Source organism: Chelonus insularis, unplaced genomic scaffold (assembly GCF_013357705.1).
Source record: "Chelonus insularis isolate UGA/USDA-ARS -01 unplaced genomic scaffold, ASM1335770v1 contig_116_pilon, whole genome shotgun sequence".
Lineage (NCBI taxonomy): Eukaryota > Metazoa > Arthropoda > Insecta > Hymenoptera > Braconidae > Chelonus > Chelonus insularis.
In genome coordinates this window covers 1326249-1341425 of record NW_023276357.1, presented here as the reverse complement: position 1 = coordinate 1341425, position 15177 = coordinate 1326249, and the positions used below count along the sequence as shown (strand labels likewise).

Sequence of the window (15177 nt, the reverse complement as noted above, 5' to 3'; positions counted from 1 at the left end):
TTGTTAATAAAAATGATTAAAAATTTAAACTAACTATAATTTATAATTTTAAAATATATTTTAAAATTAAAAAAATTATTATAAACAATCTGAGTAACAGGTAACTAAAGAGCCTTTATTATACATTTTTAACCACTTCATCTTTTCACTACATTCCATAATATACTCTTAATATTTTTAACTCCAACATACTCAGACGATACAATTAAAAATTAGGGCTTTAAGAAAACTGCTGAAAGTCCATTTTCTTAAACCAGTCAATTATTTAAGTCAAGGTATGAACTTTTACCTTCTATTTATTCTACAATTCAAGTCATTTTTTGCTTCATTTTAACTTCATCATCACTTCTACTTTCTTCTGTTTTTGGATTACTTTTTGGTGACCCGCCGGCAGGTTTTGTAGATGAGCTTTGTGAAGCACCGCTTTTACCGCCAGAAGAAAATGATGATGACCTTGACAAGTCACCCAAAGCTTGTCGTATTAACTCTAACAGGTGTAGAGGACCTTCATAGCATTGTTTAGCTCCTGTAATTATAGAAATTATATAATTCGTTTCAAAATCATAATTGGCACTTGTCATTAATGCTTTCATGGATATTGAAATGATTTACGAATAATTGTAGTGACTGACCAAAACAAATTAAGTCCAAAAATAATATTGCTAAATTCTTTTTTCTCACAACAAAACTTGTTTATTTTTTTTATGATTCTTAAATGGTAACCTTTATTATCGTGAGAAAAATTAGTATTTAAATTATTTTATCTTCAAAATATGAGTATTTTTCCAACAAAGATTATTGATCTTTTACTTACCTAAATATTTTTAACCAAAAATTGCTTTCTTTATTTTATTAAGTATGCCGTCGTTTTCGTCATCGCCTTGGACCTCCGGTTTCGCTTGAGTTCTCTGAGATGAGCCTAAAACAGGAATATTTATTCTCAACTCGGTTAAACAAATTTAATTTCCCATCTTGAAATCATGTCAAGCAATATTTTTATATCTTCAATCGTTTTTCATACTTTATAAAAAAGGGAAAACTCAAGCGATACCAGAAGGTATTTCTTTTTAATTAATAATATTTAGAAATATATATATATATGTCGAAAGCCACTAACCAAAATGCAATCTGATAAAATAACACATTTTTCCACACTGTAATTTTAAATACTGCTTATCTATCCTATTTACACAATATATTTACATCGAATTAATTCATTTTTATATTAAATAAAAATAATCGAATGGCATTTTGATTATTCGCTCGTCTATTCTAGTTGATCTTACCGTCTTTCAAATTTGTAATTCCATAAATAGTTCCAGGTGTGTATGTTTCTAGCTCCGCATAAGCTAGAAGTAAAGCCTTTTGTTTGTCAGTAAGTGTTGTTGGTACAGTAATTTTGATATTAACATAATGATCTCCATGTCCAACTCCATTCACTTTCCTCATTCCTTTACCAGTTAATCGTATTTTAGAGTGTGATGATGTACCAGGTCGAATTTGTATAGTATGATCTTCGTAAACTCCTTGAACCCTAATTGTACCACCAAGGGCTGCTTGTGCGAGTGATATTTCCGCGTCTGTGTGAACATCAGCTCCATCACGACGGAAGTAACGTGATTTTTCTACGCGGAATGTGACAAATATTTCTTTATTTCCTACTGCCATTCTGATTGTTTGACCGTCTTCTACACCAGCTGGTACAGGTACAATTACGTTCTTTCTTTGAACCTGAATTAAATAATAAATATAATAAGCATTTATTACTAATAACATATCAATAACAGATAAATTATCTTTTATCAAACTTAGTATTAAAATAAACTTTAATTGGGGCTTAATAAATGTAGATTGGAGTTTCAGCTCCAAAAAACTCTCATCAATTTTTTATAAGTATAATGTTTAATTGTTATTATCTATATCTAAGATTATTGAAATTAATTCAAGAACTCACCGTTTGTCCTTTTCCTTCGCATTCGAGACATGGGTATTTAATATAAACTCGGCTTCCATGACAATATCGACAAGTTGATCTCATTACGAATGGTCCAGTACTTATTGTTTCCATACCTGTACCATTACATTGTTGACATTTGATAGCTTTTGTGCCGAGTTCACAACGAGATCCATTACATTTTGGACAAACATCTACTACATTAAGAGTAACTTCTTTATTAACACCTCGAGCAGCTTGTGCGAATGATAAATTCATGACTACCTGCAATCAAACATATTTTTCTTAATACAAAATTTAATAAAATGATAAAACAAATTAAGTTATAGAAAAATACCTCTTGAGCAGTTCCAAACCCATATTTGGAATCAGCATAGTCGTCATACTCTGAAAAATCAGATGCTCTAAATCCAGCATTTCCAAAGATTTTTCGAAAAAGATCTTCTGGATTTATTGTTGACTGAAAATTCCAATTATAATTGGCTTCTTGAGACTGTTGTTGACCACCTGGGTAACCTCCGCCCATTCCCATTTGTTCGGAAGTGGCACCCCAAGTGTCGTATTGTTTTCTTTTTGTTTCATCACTGAGAACTTCGTAAGCTTCTGATACTTCTTGAAACTTTTTGTTCGCATTAGGATCATTCTTGTTAGTGTCGGGATGATATTTCTTGGCAAGCTGATAATAAGCTTTTTTTATATCTTTAGCTGAAGCATTTCTAGTTATACCTAATATTTCGTAATAATCCTTTTTTACAGCCTTCAAGCTATTTGTTGTATGGAAATCTCGTCGCAAAAAAAGAAAACGTTTGGTATCTAGAACATTAACAAAATAAAAAACGATTACAAACGATATCAATTAGTAACAAGAACCTCGTGTTTCTGTTATAAAAGTGAGGTTGGAAATAATTTCGAAACCTAATTGATTGTCACGTTAGAGACACTCTAATACACCATGAAAATTAAATGTTTATGTACAATTCAATCACAGTAACAGCAAATGTTTTAAAAAATCAAACAAATTCAATATGATGTAATCTTAAAAAATGAAAGATATGCAAAAGCGCATTACATTTTTCATTGATACTCGTAGACCACGCATCGACACTAAATGCTGTTGTTCCGAATAACCGTTGACACTCGTGACATTTTGGTAAAATATTTGATTTGATTGTATTAATATTATTATTTCTTATAATACGAATACTGCACGGTCGAAAAATAGAAACTATTCCTTTGCCGGTCGCCATGATAAAGAAAAGACATATGAGTAATTGGAGTGCACATGTGTTGAAACTAGACGAACAAAAAAAAGGTAAGAGGGTTTACTCACTGCAAAAATTGCCCTTTATGAGGTGGCGCTGCTTGCCATTTCTGAAAGGTACCAAAATTAAATTAGTGAATTTATTTATTTATTATATTGTTATTTATTTATTTCTTTAAAATTAGCAGTTAGAAAATACTTGTAAGGAAGATGTAAAATTTATTACTGCTGAGGATCCTGTTGAGGATAAATCAACATAATATTTATATTAATTAATTGTATAAAACTAAGTAATTTTCATTCTGAATTTTACTAGAGAGAGCAACATATCAAGTCTTAAGGCGGATTTTTCAAAATTCAGTTAAAATTTATAAAAAAAATTTTCTTATTTACCATACTATTTTTTAGATAATTTATGATCAACTTTTATATAAAAAAAACCAATAAATAAATTATACTCTGTGGAGAGAAATTTAAGGTGATTATACCTAAATATGGCCTAGTCTCAATAAGATACAAATAGCGCTCTCAATATGGCATCTTACGTGTAAATCGCCATCTTTAAATATGGCGCTATCTCTTTTAGTATATGGGATTCTTTTTAATCATTATTATCTGAAGGTTCGTAAAATATGTATTTTTTAATACTTAATAATGTCATTCCAATTGAATTTGTCAATTTAATAATTTTATTCGATAATTGGACGTATTAAACATTTATAATATTTTAATATGTGAAGGTTAGATTTTTAACATATTTTAAAAAAACTCTCTTACTAAATATTAATCAGTATTATGCAATTACTTAGTAATATTGTTGCGATTCTGTTTCATTAACATGGTGTATAATATTTCTATTTTCATTAACAGGTAAATTTTGAAGTGAAGTTAATCTCCAAACCTGATACTGAAAGTCTGAAAAATCAAGGTGAAGATAGGCCGTAATGGCCACCTGGGATGGCTCCTTTCAAGGAGAATCCCATGAGGATGATTATTATTATCACCATTCAGATTCTCAGAATGTAAGTTCCAATCAACAGTCCTGGAAGTATTACAATGCATCCTCCAATTATGTTGATAATAGCACTGTAAATCAACAAAAAAATTTTAACTTTTCAACCGGAGTATTTCAAAATTATCAGGATGCATCTGTAAATAGTAATACCAGTTCAACAAACAACTCCAATTATTATATTGAAGATAATCGACTACCATCAAATTTCTATACACAACAGAATTATCAAGTGGACATTTCAGATGATTCAAAACCAAGGAACTTTGATTCTTACAGTATCAGTCATTCAAATTTGCATCCAGATGCTAATGAATTTGTTCCATCTAACAGAAAGCCTGTTGAATATCCAAAAACATTTTTTGCTGATAATCAAAGCAGATACAATCATAAAAAGTATGATAATAGAAAAAATAACGAAGGCTATCGACAGCAAAGTAACGACTATTTAAGAAGTTCTTATAAACATTATGAAAAACATCGAAAGGATCACACTTCCAGCAATCACACATTTACTAACGAAACCTATTCTAATTCTGCTGTTCCTGAAGATCATTTAAATATTAAAGAAAGTAATGAAGAAGAATTTAAAGCTTCATCTAGCAACGATTCTTCGAAAGGATACAAAGGTCGGAAAAATCGAAATGATGGCAGATTTCAGAATGATAGATTTTCTAATAGTCGTTATTATAATAATGGAACTACATCTACGTCAAATTATCAAAACAATTCGAATAGGTGGAGAAATACATCAAGCCTTAATGATATTGGTGATGGAGAAAAGTTAAATCGAAGTAAGCTATCAGTAAAAGAATCAGTTTCTAAAGATCCTCGTGATGAAAAATATCGTCCAGGTTCATCCTCTACAGGTTATAATAATTATGGCGAGCATTCAGAAATGGATAGAACATCAAAGAAAGATAAAAGACGAGCTAAAGGCAAAGATGCAACCTACTCTGATGAATATCGAAATGACAAATTTAGAAACTGGCGAAATTCTTATGAAGAAAAAAACTCTAAAAGCCGAAAAAATCATCAAACTAATTACCGAGAAGGTTATGATCATGATTCAAAGTTTGATAAGTCTGAAAAAGTTAAAGAAGATGATAAACCGAAAGAAAACTCTACAAATCGTGAAGAAAAGCCTGTTAATTGGCGTCTGAAGTCAAATACTAATCGAATGAAGAAAATTAATAAAGCTGATTTAGATGATGCATCAAGTCAGAGAGAAAGATTAACAGAACAATTAAATAGAGGACAATTAGAATGTTTAGTTTGCTGTGACTCTATCCGGCAAAATGATTCTATTTGGTCATGTGATAACTGCTATCATGTTCTGCATTTAAAATGTATTAAAAAATGGGCGGAATCATCACAGAGTGAAAGTGGCTGGCGTTGTCCTGCTTGTCAGAATGCTAATCTAGCCATCCCTGAAGATTATAATTGTTTCTGTGGTAAAACAAAAGATCCTGAATGGAATAGGAGAGATGTAGCACATTCTTGTGGAGAAGTATGTGGTAGGAAAAGAAGAGCACGAGAAAAAAATATTTGTGTGCATAAATGTACTTTGCTTTGTCATCCAGGATCTTGTCCTTTGTGTATTGCTATTGTAACTCGTTATTGTGGTTGTGAAAGAACTTCACAAAATCTTAAGTGCAGCACTGATACTCAACTACTATGTGATGCTGTTTGCGAAAAACTTTTGAATTGTGGAATTCATAAATGTGAAAGACAGTGTCATCATGATAACTGTGGTCCTTGCACAAAAACAATTCATCAAGAATGCTTTTGTGGTAAACATAATCGTGATGTTGCGTGTTTACCAAATACTCCATCGATGTACACTTGTGAAGATACTTGTAATAAATTACTAGAATGTGGGAATCATTATTGTAAAGAAAAATGTCATCCAGGAGCCTGTGGAACATGTTCATTGAAACCAGAAATAGTTACTCACTGCCCTTGTGGCCAAACTCTTCTAACAATAAAACGAGAATCTTGTTTAGATCCCATTCCTACTTGTGATAAAATTTGTTCGAAACAACTTAAATGCGGTCAACCAAGTTCTCCACATAGTTGTAAAGCTCTTTGTCACACAGGTGATTGTCCACAATGTGATTTAACAACTTGGGTCAAGTGTAGATGTGGAAATATGGATCGAGAAATTCCTTGTTCTGATCTAACAACAAAAGCTGATGATGCAAGATGTGAAAAAAAATGTACAAAAAAAAGATCTTGTGGAAAGCATAAATGCAATCAGTTATGTTGTATTGACATTGAACATATTTGTCCTTTGCCTTGTTCTAAAACTCTCAGTTGTGGACGACACAAATGCGAACTTACTTGTCACAAAGGGAGATGTCAGCCGTGTTATAGAAGTAGTTTTGAAGAGTTATTCTGTGAATGTGGTGCAGCTGTTATTTACCCACCTGTAGCTTGTGGAACAAGACGACCAACATGCAGTCAACCTTGCTCTCGGCAACATTCTTGTGGTCATGAAGTTTTGCATAATTGTCATAGCGAAGCATCGTGTCCACCTTGTACAGTTTTAACTCAGAAATGGTGTTATGGTAAACATGAGCTTAGAAAAGCTGTTCCATGTTATTACAACGAAATTTCTTGTGGAATGCCTTGTGGAAAGCCAATTAGTTGTGGTAGACACAAATGCATTACACTTTGTCATCCTGGACCTTGTGAAAAACCTGGACAAGTTTGTGTTCAACCTTGCACTACACCTAGAGAACTTTGTGGGCATATTTGTGCAGCTCCTTGTCATGAAGGAAAGTGCCCTGATACTCCTTGTAAAGAAATGGTAAAAGTAACATGCACATGTGGACATCGAAGTATGACCAGAGCTTGTGCCGAAAATTCGCAAGAATATCAAAGAATTGCTAGTGGAATTCTTGCGAGTAAAATGGCTGATATGCAATTAGGACATTCAGTGGATTTAGAGGAAGTTTTTGGTCAAAGTGCACGAAAACAAAATCAGTTGAAAACTTTAGAATGTAATGATGAGTGTAAAATAATAGAAAGAAATAGAAAGTTAGCATTAGGTTTACAAATTGCTAATCCGGATCTCAGTAGTAAACTTTTGCCAAGATATAGTGATTTTATGAAACAATGGGCTAAGAAAGATCCAAGTTTTTGTCAAATGGTTCATGAAAAGCTTACAGAGTTAGTTCAATTAGCTAAAACATCTAAACAAAAGTCGAGAAGTTATTCTTTTGATAGCATGAATCGAGAGAAACGGCAATTTGTTCATGAAGCGTGTGAACATTTTGGATGTGGAAGTCAAGCTTATGATCAAGAGCCTAAAAGGAATGTTGTTGCAACTGCTGTAAAAGATAAGGTAATTTTTCTTGAAAAAAAAATTATCCTTAAATAAATTAATAATTAATAAATTATTTTTCAGTGCTGGCTACCAAGTTACAGTTTATTAGAAATGGTCCAACGGGAAAATGGTCAACGAAAAGTGCCAAGGCCAATGCTCAATTCAACGAAAACTAATACTTTAATTTCACGGTAAGTTGGTAAAAAATGTATATATTGTCAATTTTGTTTTAATGAATTTTAATTTTACAGAACTTCAGAAGTTCTACCATCAACTGCTAAGAAAACTCAAATGCTTCAGCCTTCAACTTCAAGCTCAAAGGTTTCAGAGCAGGAGATAGATTATTTTGACTACTCCAATTCCAAGGGAAGTTAAATTTCATTGAAAATTAAAGCAATCATTAAGTTTGAATTAATTATCAGTTTTGTAATTAATTGTTTAAATTATTTTTCAAAACATCATGTATTTTATATTTTTAAATCTTAAAAACTTCGATTTCGGTTTGATTTAGAAAAAATATTACATTTTGCTCCAAAATTTCATGTTTTCAATAGAAAGTTTTATGCTCAGAAAAACATCTGCATTAACAAAGAATAGAAAAGGATATTTCTACGTTAAACACAATAGTTGTATTATAATAAAATTGTTTAGTTGTTGTAATTTACAGTAATTCATATGCAATGAATTTTTTACTGTTCAATTTGATAGTAGCACAGAAATAATGTCATTATAAATGAATGGAAATGAAGGAAAAATATACAGAACCATCAAACATGAAAACTTTATTTTATTGACAAATTTTACCTTATTTCTTATTTTATCCTCTTGTAGAAGTCTTAAATATTAGAGTGTATATTAAATAGTAAAATCAATATTGACAGAAATTCTCAATACAACATTTTTGCATCAATTTCAAATTTTTTTTTTTCTTTTGGTAACTCAGTTTATTCAATTTTTGAAACACTATTAATGATTGATAGAAGTATGAAGTCATCATAATTTGATCAATGTTTTTTTTTTTTTTTAGCATTAGACTATGTACATAAAAGATTGCTAATTGTACGAGTAAGAAATACAACTGTTTATTTCAATGACTGGAATATTCAAAATAATATTTAATATTTCGAAATTTTTTATTTATTCAAATGCTCCAATCATCTTCTAATAATTATTTTTTAATTTTAACAATATATTGTCTGACTATCTATAGATGATGTCATTATTTTATTATATGAATGCTTAAAATTAAGTAGTTTAAAATGTTCATATTGCAAAAAAATATGTTTATAATTTTTAAAAACTCTGTTATAAATATTTTATGTAATTTTTTCTGATATATTTTTTGTAGTATCACTTGTCCTTTTATTTTTTAAAACTTATTGTGCATTTAGGAAAAACATTTTTCAAGAATTATTCATGAAAAAATGATATATCTTTTCTCTCCTTAACTTTTTCATGATATTTGTGTTTTTTTTTTTGTTCAATATAATTTCTCTTAACTTATTTGTTTTTAGTTTAATAAACATTTAGAATAGATAACATGAGTAGTTTTGGCACATCGAAACATCTACTATATGATAATGAAAAATCTAAAAACGTTCACAATGTCATGAGTACTCATAAGTATTCCTAAACATTTTTAATTGAAGTTTTTGTACTTGTATATTTGACTTCTAAGATACTTTACTGACTTATATAAAAAAAAAAAAAAATCATCATTATTATTTCAATACATTAAAACGAAATTTCTGTAAAAATATTTATTAGTAATGCTTGCAAATAATTTAAATTATATTTTCATTCTCTTATAATTGTTGCAAAAAAAACCATTTAATAATATTTCGAATACCAACAATAAATATTATTAAGACGAGTACTGATATCATTGAAAACAATCGATCTAACTCTACAAACATCAAGATGCATATCACATATAGAATCATAACATTGTTAATTTTCATAATGAAAAACATTAAAGTCATTAGTCTCAAGTATTAAAATATTTCGGTTGAACATTTAAAGAGTCGGGCACTTGAAAAATTGGGTTTGAAGTGTACACTGATTGTGTATAAAAAAAAAAATAAAAAAGTTATTCATTTTTATTACTACTTATTACATTTATTTATCATCAACTTAGATAAATAATATAATAACTGAATAAACTTCCACTTTTTTATTTTTTTTGCAAACTTCAATCTTTATGTATAATATATATGTTGGTTTTGATTATAAGTTTTTATTTACAATAGAATTAAATATTAAAGCCCTCCCATGATGCTCATCATGATCTTTTTCATAGAAAATAAATAAATTGATTGATAACGTAGACTTGAGCCATTTTAGTCATAGTAAAAAAATAAATTTAATGACGAGATTAACCATTAAATGCTCAATATATGCGGAATTTTATCATATTTTCACTGATATATATTCAACTAATTTTATTTGATAAAAAATAAATAGTTTATCAATTTTTAATCTGATGATTATCTAAATGAATGACTTTTTTTATTGGACGATAGAATTATTAATTATCAACACATTGATAATTTTTTTTTTTTTTTAAATTAATTGCTATTAATTAACACTTGTATATTGTTGCATTTCCACATATTTTGTTTAATGTTGAACACAATTTACTTTTATTTAGAATCCAACTTTAAACTATTGCTGTTAAATAAATAATCAATCGATAATTTAATCATTTATATCGCTTTCTTCATTATTTTTCTCTTTCTGTTTTTTTTTTTTTTTAATTATAATTTTTTTTTCAGTTTTTCATTAGTCTTTAAGTCTTTTGTTCACAGCAATTTCATGTTCCCAAGTTTGATTTTTATGAAAGGTATGTATATATAATTAAATTTATTATTCTAGTCTTACTAGAATCAATTGGAAAATTTTTCAACATATTTACCTTCATTGCTGCTATTTAATCAAACTTTAATAAAAAAAAATCCATTTATTGGTGTAATATACACCCACTATACTTTAACTCGTGAATAAAATTTTAACATTGAATAATAAAAAAAGTACTGATGTTTTTGATCGATTTATAATAAATAAACAAATAAAAAATCTAAATACAGTCATTGCTTTCTGAAATGTTTCATGCTCCTAATTTCAACGGATTTCATATGTACGGATCATCGCGATTCTTCAGTCGATAACTACTGTTATAATTAGGAAAATATTGATGTCTTGGACTTACAGATGATTGTTTGGTAATACTTGCCATAGCACAACCCATTATTAATTCTAATCCACGACAGATGGTTTGATAAATAATCCAAGGTACAGGCTTTGGATATTTCACTGTTTTAAATTGTTCACCTGGTCTTATGGTATCAGCTAGTAATCCTAAAAACAAAAAATTCAATATTTACGAAGAGCATGAAGAACAATAAATACAACCTACCATATGGTCCAAATATTCGTATGATGTCTGCGATGCATAAAATTATCCCTAAGATTGCTGTTGCATAAATAACATGAAGAATTCTCTTAATCTGTGATTTACGAGCTGCAGCAGTACTCGATTCTGGAACGTGAAGTGGAATGCTTGATTTCGACCGATTTACATGGGCAATGTGATTGAGAATTGCATGAAGAGTAAAGTCACTTCCCTAGAATAAATTAAACGATTTAATCTTAATAACATAAAAAAACACTAACATTATTTAAAATAAACATTTCAGAATAATTACCCCTACTTTATTATCTATATTTTCTGGCAACAGACTGCTTTCAGCAGTAATATCATCATTTCTACAAGAATCAATATTTTTCCATGAAAGACTTTTTTTACGATTTTTTGGTTCACTTTCTGGATTTTTTGGTTTATCATTTGTCATTAATGCAGCCTTTTCATTACAATCTGGTTGTTCTGAATCTGATTCAGACTTTTCGAGAATCTCCATCTTTGGTATTGAGCTCTGGAAGTGAGTAGGACTTTTATCCAATGTTCTAATACTGACGTCACTAGTTCGGCGATTCATTACGAATGGTTTTATTTCAGATAGCTCTGAATTACGTCTGTAAGAAATATCACTATTTCTCCGAGATTCTGGTATTTTTACACTTGCTAATCCACCAATATCAGAATTACGTCGAGAGCCTTGAATTAAAAAGAAAAAAAAGCGTTAATCACTGGTTAATTAAAAATTTGATTCATATATTAATAATTATTACCAGCCGGACTAATATCCAATACCCTAGGTAATCTTGGATGATCATCTAATTGCATCATTCTCTTGGGTGTTCGATTACCAAAATCAGAATTTCTCCTTAGCTTAGTAGCAAACTGTGAGCTTCTATTTTTTTCATGAGTGAAATCTGAGCATCTTCTGATATCTTTAGTACTTCCAGTAGGTGTGGGCATATCAGAATGTCTTCTCATAGCTCCTTCTGGCGTTCTTGGTCGATCATAAATTGGCGAGTGTCTATTTTCTGCTATCGACGATGTATCATCCCTGCCAATAGATTTAATACTACATTCTGAGTTTCTTCTGGATTCCCTAGATACATCACTTCCTCTTCGACTGCTTGCTACAGAACTTCTCCGACTTGCACTGGAAATTGTTATTATAGGAAGATTTGCTATTGGAGGAGTTGGCGTTGGTGGTCTCACATAAACTTCTGGTACTGTAGAGGTAGATTGATTTTGTTCTTGGATATTTTTATTTATTGACATCGCTGTTGTGTCAAATTTATCTTTTTCTTCTGAATTCATTTTATTATTTACTTCATTCTTGTTATGATTGACTGCATCGCGTTCATCAGGCTTGGATTTTTGGCTTAATAATGTTGGAACCAATGCTGCAGCTACGGAAGATGCCAGATTGTTGTAGGGAGCCAGCATTGCTAATTGCATGATTCCTAAATACATATTAAATAATTGATGAAATAAAGATTTTTATTCTATATGGTACAAAAAAAATTAAATAATTGCCTTTCTGACTTCCCAAAGAGTTATCTCGAGTGAGAATGTGATTTGGTAAATTCTTTAAAAGATTCATGACTTTATAGCCAGCATGAAGGAAGGTCAAGTACAGGAGTATACTCCAAGTGAGATAAGCACTTTGCACCACATACTTGGTAATAAAGTGATTATGGAATGCTAATGCTACATCACTTGCTATTACACACGAAAAGTGTGAAGTTATGATAAGACTTAGGCATGATTCTTTTTGTATCTTTGCCGGACCAAACTTAAGCTGGAAGATTAAGAGCAAAATTGATAGAATCAGTATTTGGTTGTTAATCCAAACTATCTTTCATGTAATTTTAACTTGTAATTGCACCTGCGTGAGTTGGAGGAAAGCAAGTTGTATGAGGCAAAAGGCCGAGGTCACGCAAGGAAATCCAATGTCCCACATTATTGAACCAATTACTTTTGGCATTGTCTGGAATTATCATAAATTGACTGTTTCATTATCTGTTCAATATTAATACATTTCCTGGTCATTAAATTGCATAATTTTTATATAATATTCTGGATATATTTTTTTCTAGATATTTAACAAAAACAATTACTTCTTGGAGATTGTAAGGATCTATAAAAAGACAGCCACTTCTCGACGCTCCCAAGAGACAGAGAAATATGTTGATTGATGACATGAAAGGCCGACTGGACAGGAGAGATCTATAAAAAAAAGTTTTATTGTAAAAAAACAACCTTATTATATTTAGGAAACACATAAAAAAATTAAATAGATAAATTTAATTATTAAAATAAAGTGAGAATTGTTTAAATTAAAATTAGCTTATATTTTAAATGAAGATAAGGACTCGACAAAAATAATATTAAAGTTTGACAAAGTTGGTGAAAGTTTTTAATGAATAATAACAACTTAACTTTTATCTTTGTATATCTATATATAAACTATTTAATTTAAAACAATAACAAAAAGAGTTATGTTAAATGAAATACCTGAGGTTTAAAATAGAAAACAATGTGTAGAAACTCAGTACAAAAAAAAGACATCCAAAACCATATGAATGTAAAGAAAAGATCCATTTTAATTCTTGATCAACTTGATCTAAAGGTGGAGTAGTTATGAGAATTTTATCAAATAAAATTGATGAATTGCCCACGCAATTTTGTCCAGGATTAGTTGTTGCATTTTTATCTGAAATAAATTATTTCAATCAATTGAATTCAGTGTTTAATTTTTATCTAAATGAATAAATAAATGAAAAACAATCAAATAAAAAGAACAACGAAATTAAAAAGTCAAATAAATAATAGAAAAATTAATCAATAAAGTTTTAATAGAGAACTTTATGCATGGATGCTGCGAATTGATTTTTGTTTATTTGTCATATTAATCAGACAATGTGATCATAATAACAAAGATATTGTATCATTTTTAATCAAAGAAAATAATAATATTAGTGAATTCTATCAATATTATGACAGTCTTTGTTAATAAGAATAAAAAACATTATTTAAATAAATATATTTATTTAATTATCACTCACCATGGGTCGCATTAGCAAGTTTATCCATAATCTTTTGAGTGCAAATCACCACACATCACTTGACCGCCCTTTTAAATAACAAATGAAGAATTAATAGTGATGAATAAAAATATTAAAATATCGTGGTGAATCAGACGCACTCACCACTAAAACTAGTTGCAAAGTGCAGCGGCAGCAACAGGCTTTGTCTATAGAGTAATTTCATTCGCACCCCTACCCTTTTGCAAGCGTCAGAAGAGATATTCTGTCTCCCTTGGGTAGGGAATATTGATCTTCTTCATAGGAAATAGGAGGAGGGAGTATAGAGAGATAACTTGTTACCTACCCATCCTCACAGTCCACAAGCTTTTTAGATTGTTTATTTTTGGGATTAAATTTGCTCACTCATTACACTTACAAGTTTTTATTATATTTTTATATAAAATTGGTAACAATTATTCATTAAAATCTACAAATGGTATTCAATTTTTATTTTTATTGCTTTCAGGATTTGTATTGAGCTTTTTCTGTTTCGTATAAAATTTTCAAAGAGATGGGACGACCTAGTTATCTTATGACTACATGGACAAAGTGTCTTCAACTTCATCTCAAAGAATAATCAACATCATGAAATTGAAAGTATTTCAAATTCTTGATAATAAAATAATATTCATTCTATCTATTATTTTAAATAGTTTATTTACATCTTGGAGTTTATTGTTTCAAATTATTTTTTTTATGTTTATTTTTTGGGACTTCTAAAAACTATTTTTAATATTTTATAAAAGCATAAAAACTTTGATAAATAAATTTGGGTTATTTTTTTTAGGTTAAAAAAAAACAACCAACGTCATCATGTAGGTATCATGAAAAAAAAAACATCTTAACTTGTGAAAAATCATTGTGAGGGTTTTTACTGTTTTGAGGCAATAAAAGTCGGTCACTTCCGATGTTGAATATAGTCTAGAGAAAAGATTATCACCTCTTCGATCGATTATTGACGTTAAGAGTGAGGTTTTTATCTATATTTAGAATAAACTACGTGATTTCTATGATCGATTACACGAGTTCATTATGTTTTTTATACGATAATAGACCATGTAAGTTGGTGAATTACAATTAAGTCATCCTTAAAATAGTTTAGGAGCAAACGGATGCAT

The 15177-nt window shown here is 29.6% G+C and overlaps 3 protein-coding genes across 6 annotated transcripts; 1 reads left to right on the top strand and 2 right to left on the bottom strand.

Moving 5' to 3' along the window:
* Positions 1-94: 94 nt before the first annotated feature.
* Positions 95-3242, bottom strand: LOC118072091 (protein tumorous imaginal discs, mitochondrial-like). Of its 2 annotated transcripts, XM_035091822.1 has the most exons (6): positions 3024-3242; positions 2292-2767; positions 1955-2218; positions 1287-1731; positions 815-919; positions 384-526 (listed from the first exon to the last, which is right to left on the bottom strand). In XM_035091822.1, exons 1-5 carry the CDS (start codon positions 3199-3201, stop codon positions 825-827), a joined length of 1458 nt encoding a protein of 485 aa, XP_034947713.1. In that variant the 5' UTR covers positions 3202-3242; the 3' UTR covers positions 384-526; positions 815-824. The 2 variants fall into 2 exon arrangements, with proteins under 2 accessions (XP_034947628.1, XP_034947713.1); XM_035091737.1 differs by lacking the exon at positions 815-919 and having other exon boundaries at positions 95-526.
* A 507-nt stretch (positions 3243-3749) lies between these two features.
* On the top strand, positions 3750-8338 carry LOC118074007 (protein shuttle craft-like). Its single transcript, XM_035094906.1, has 4 exons — positions 3750-3836; positions 4086-7576; positions 7640-7749; positions 7810-8338. Exons 2-4 carry the CDS (start codon positions 4160-4162, stop codon positions 7931-7933), a joined length of 3651 nt encoding a protein of 1216 aa, XP_034950797.1. The 5' UTR covers positions 3750-3836; positions 4086-4159; the 3' UTR covers positions 7934-8338.
* Positions 8339-8978: 640 nt separating this feature from the next.
* LOC118074129 (uncharacterized) lies at positions 8979-14728 on the bottom strand. Of its 3 annotated transcripts, XM_035095094.1 has the most exons (10): positions 14183-14728; positions 14039-14106; positions 13488-13686; positions 13091-13199; positions 12859-12960; positions 12507-12771; positions 11747-12433; positions 11263-11672; positions 10974-11181; positions 8979-10915 (listed from the first exon to the last, which is right to left on the bottom strand). In XM_035095094.1, exons 2-10 carry the CDS (start codon positions 14064-14066, stop codon positions 10689-10691), a joined length of 2235 nt encoding a protein of 744 aa, XP_034950985.1. In that variant the 5' UTR covers positions 14067-14106; positions 14183-14728; the 3' UTR covers positions 8979-10688. The 3 variants fall into 3 exon arrangements, with proteins under 3 accessions (XP_034950985.1, XP_034950975.1, XP_034950993.1); XM_035095084.1 differs by lacking the exon at positions 14183-14728 and having other exon boundaries at positions 14039-14176; XM_035095102.1 differs by lacking the exon at positions 14183-14728 and having other exon boundaries at positions 11269-11672; positions 14039-14176.
* Positions 14729-15177: the final 449 nt, after the last annotated feature.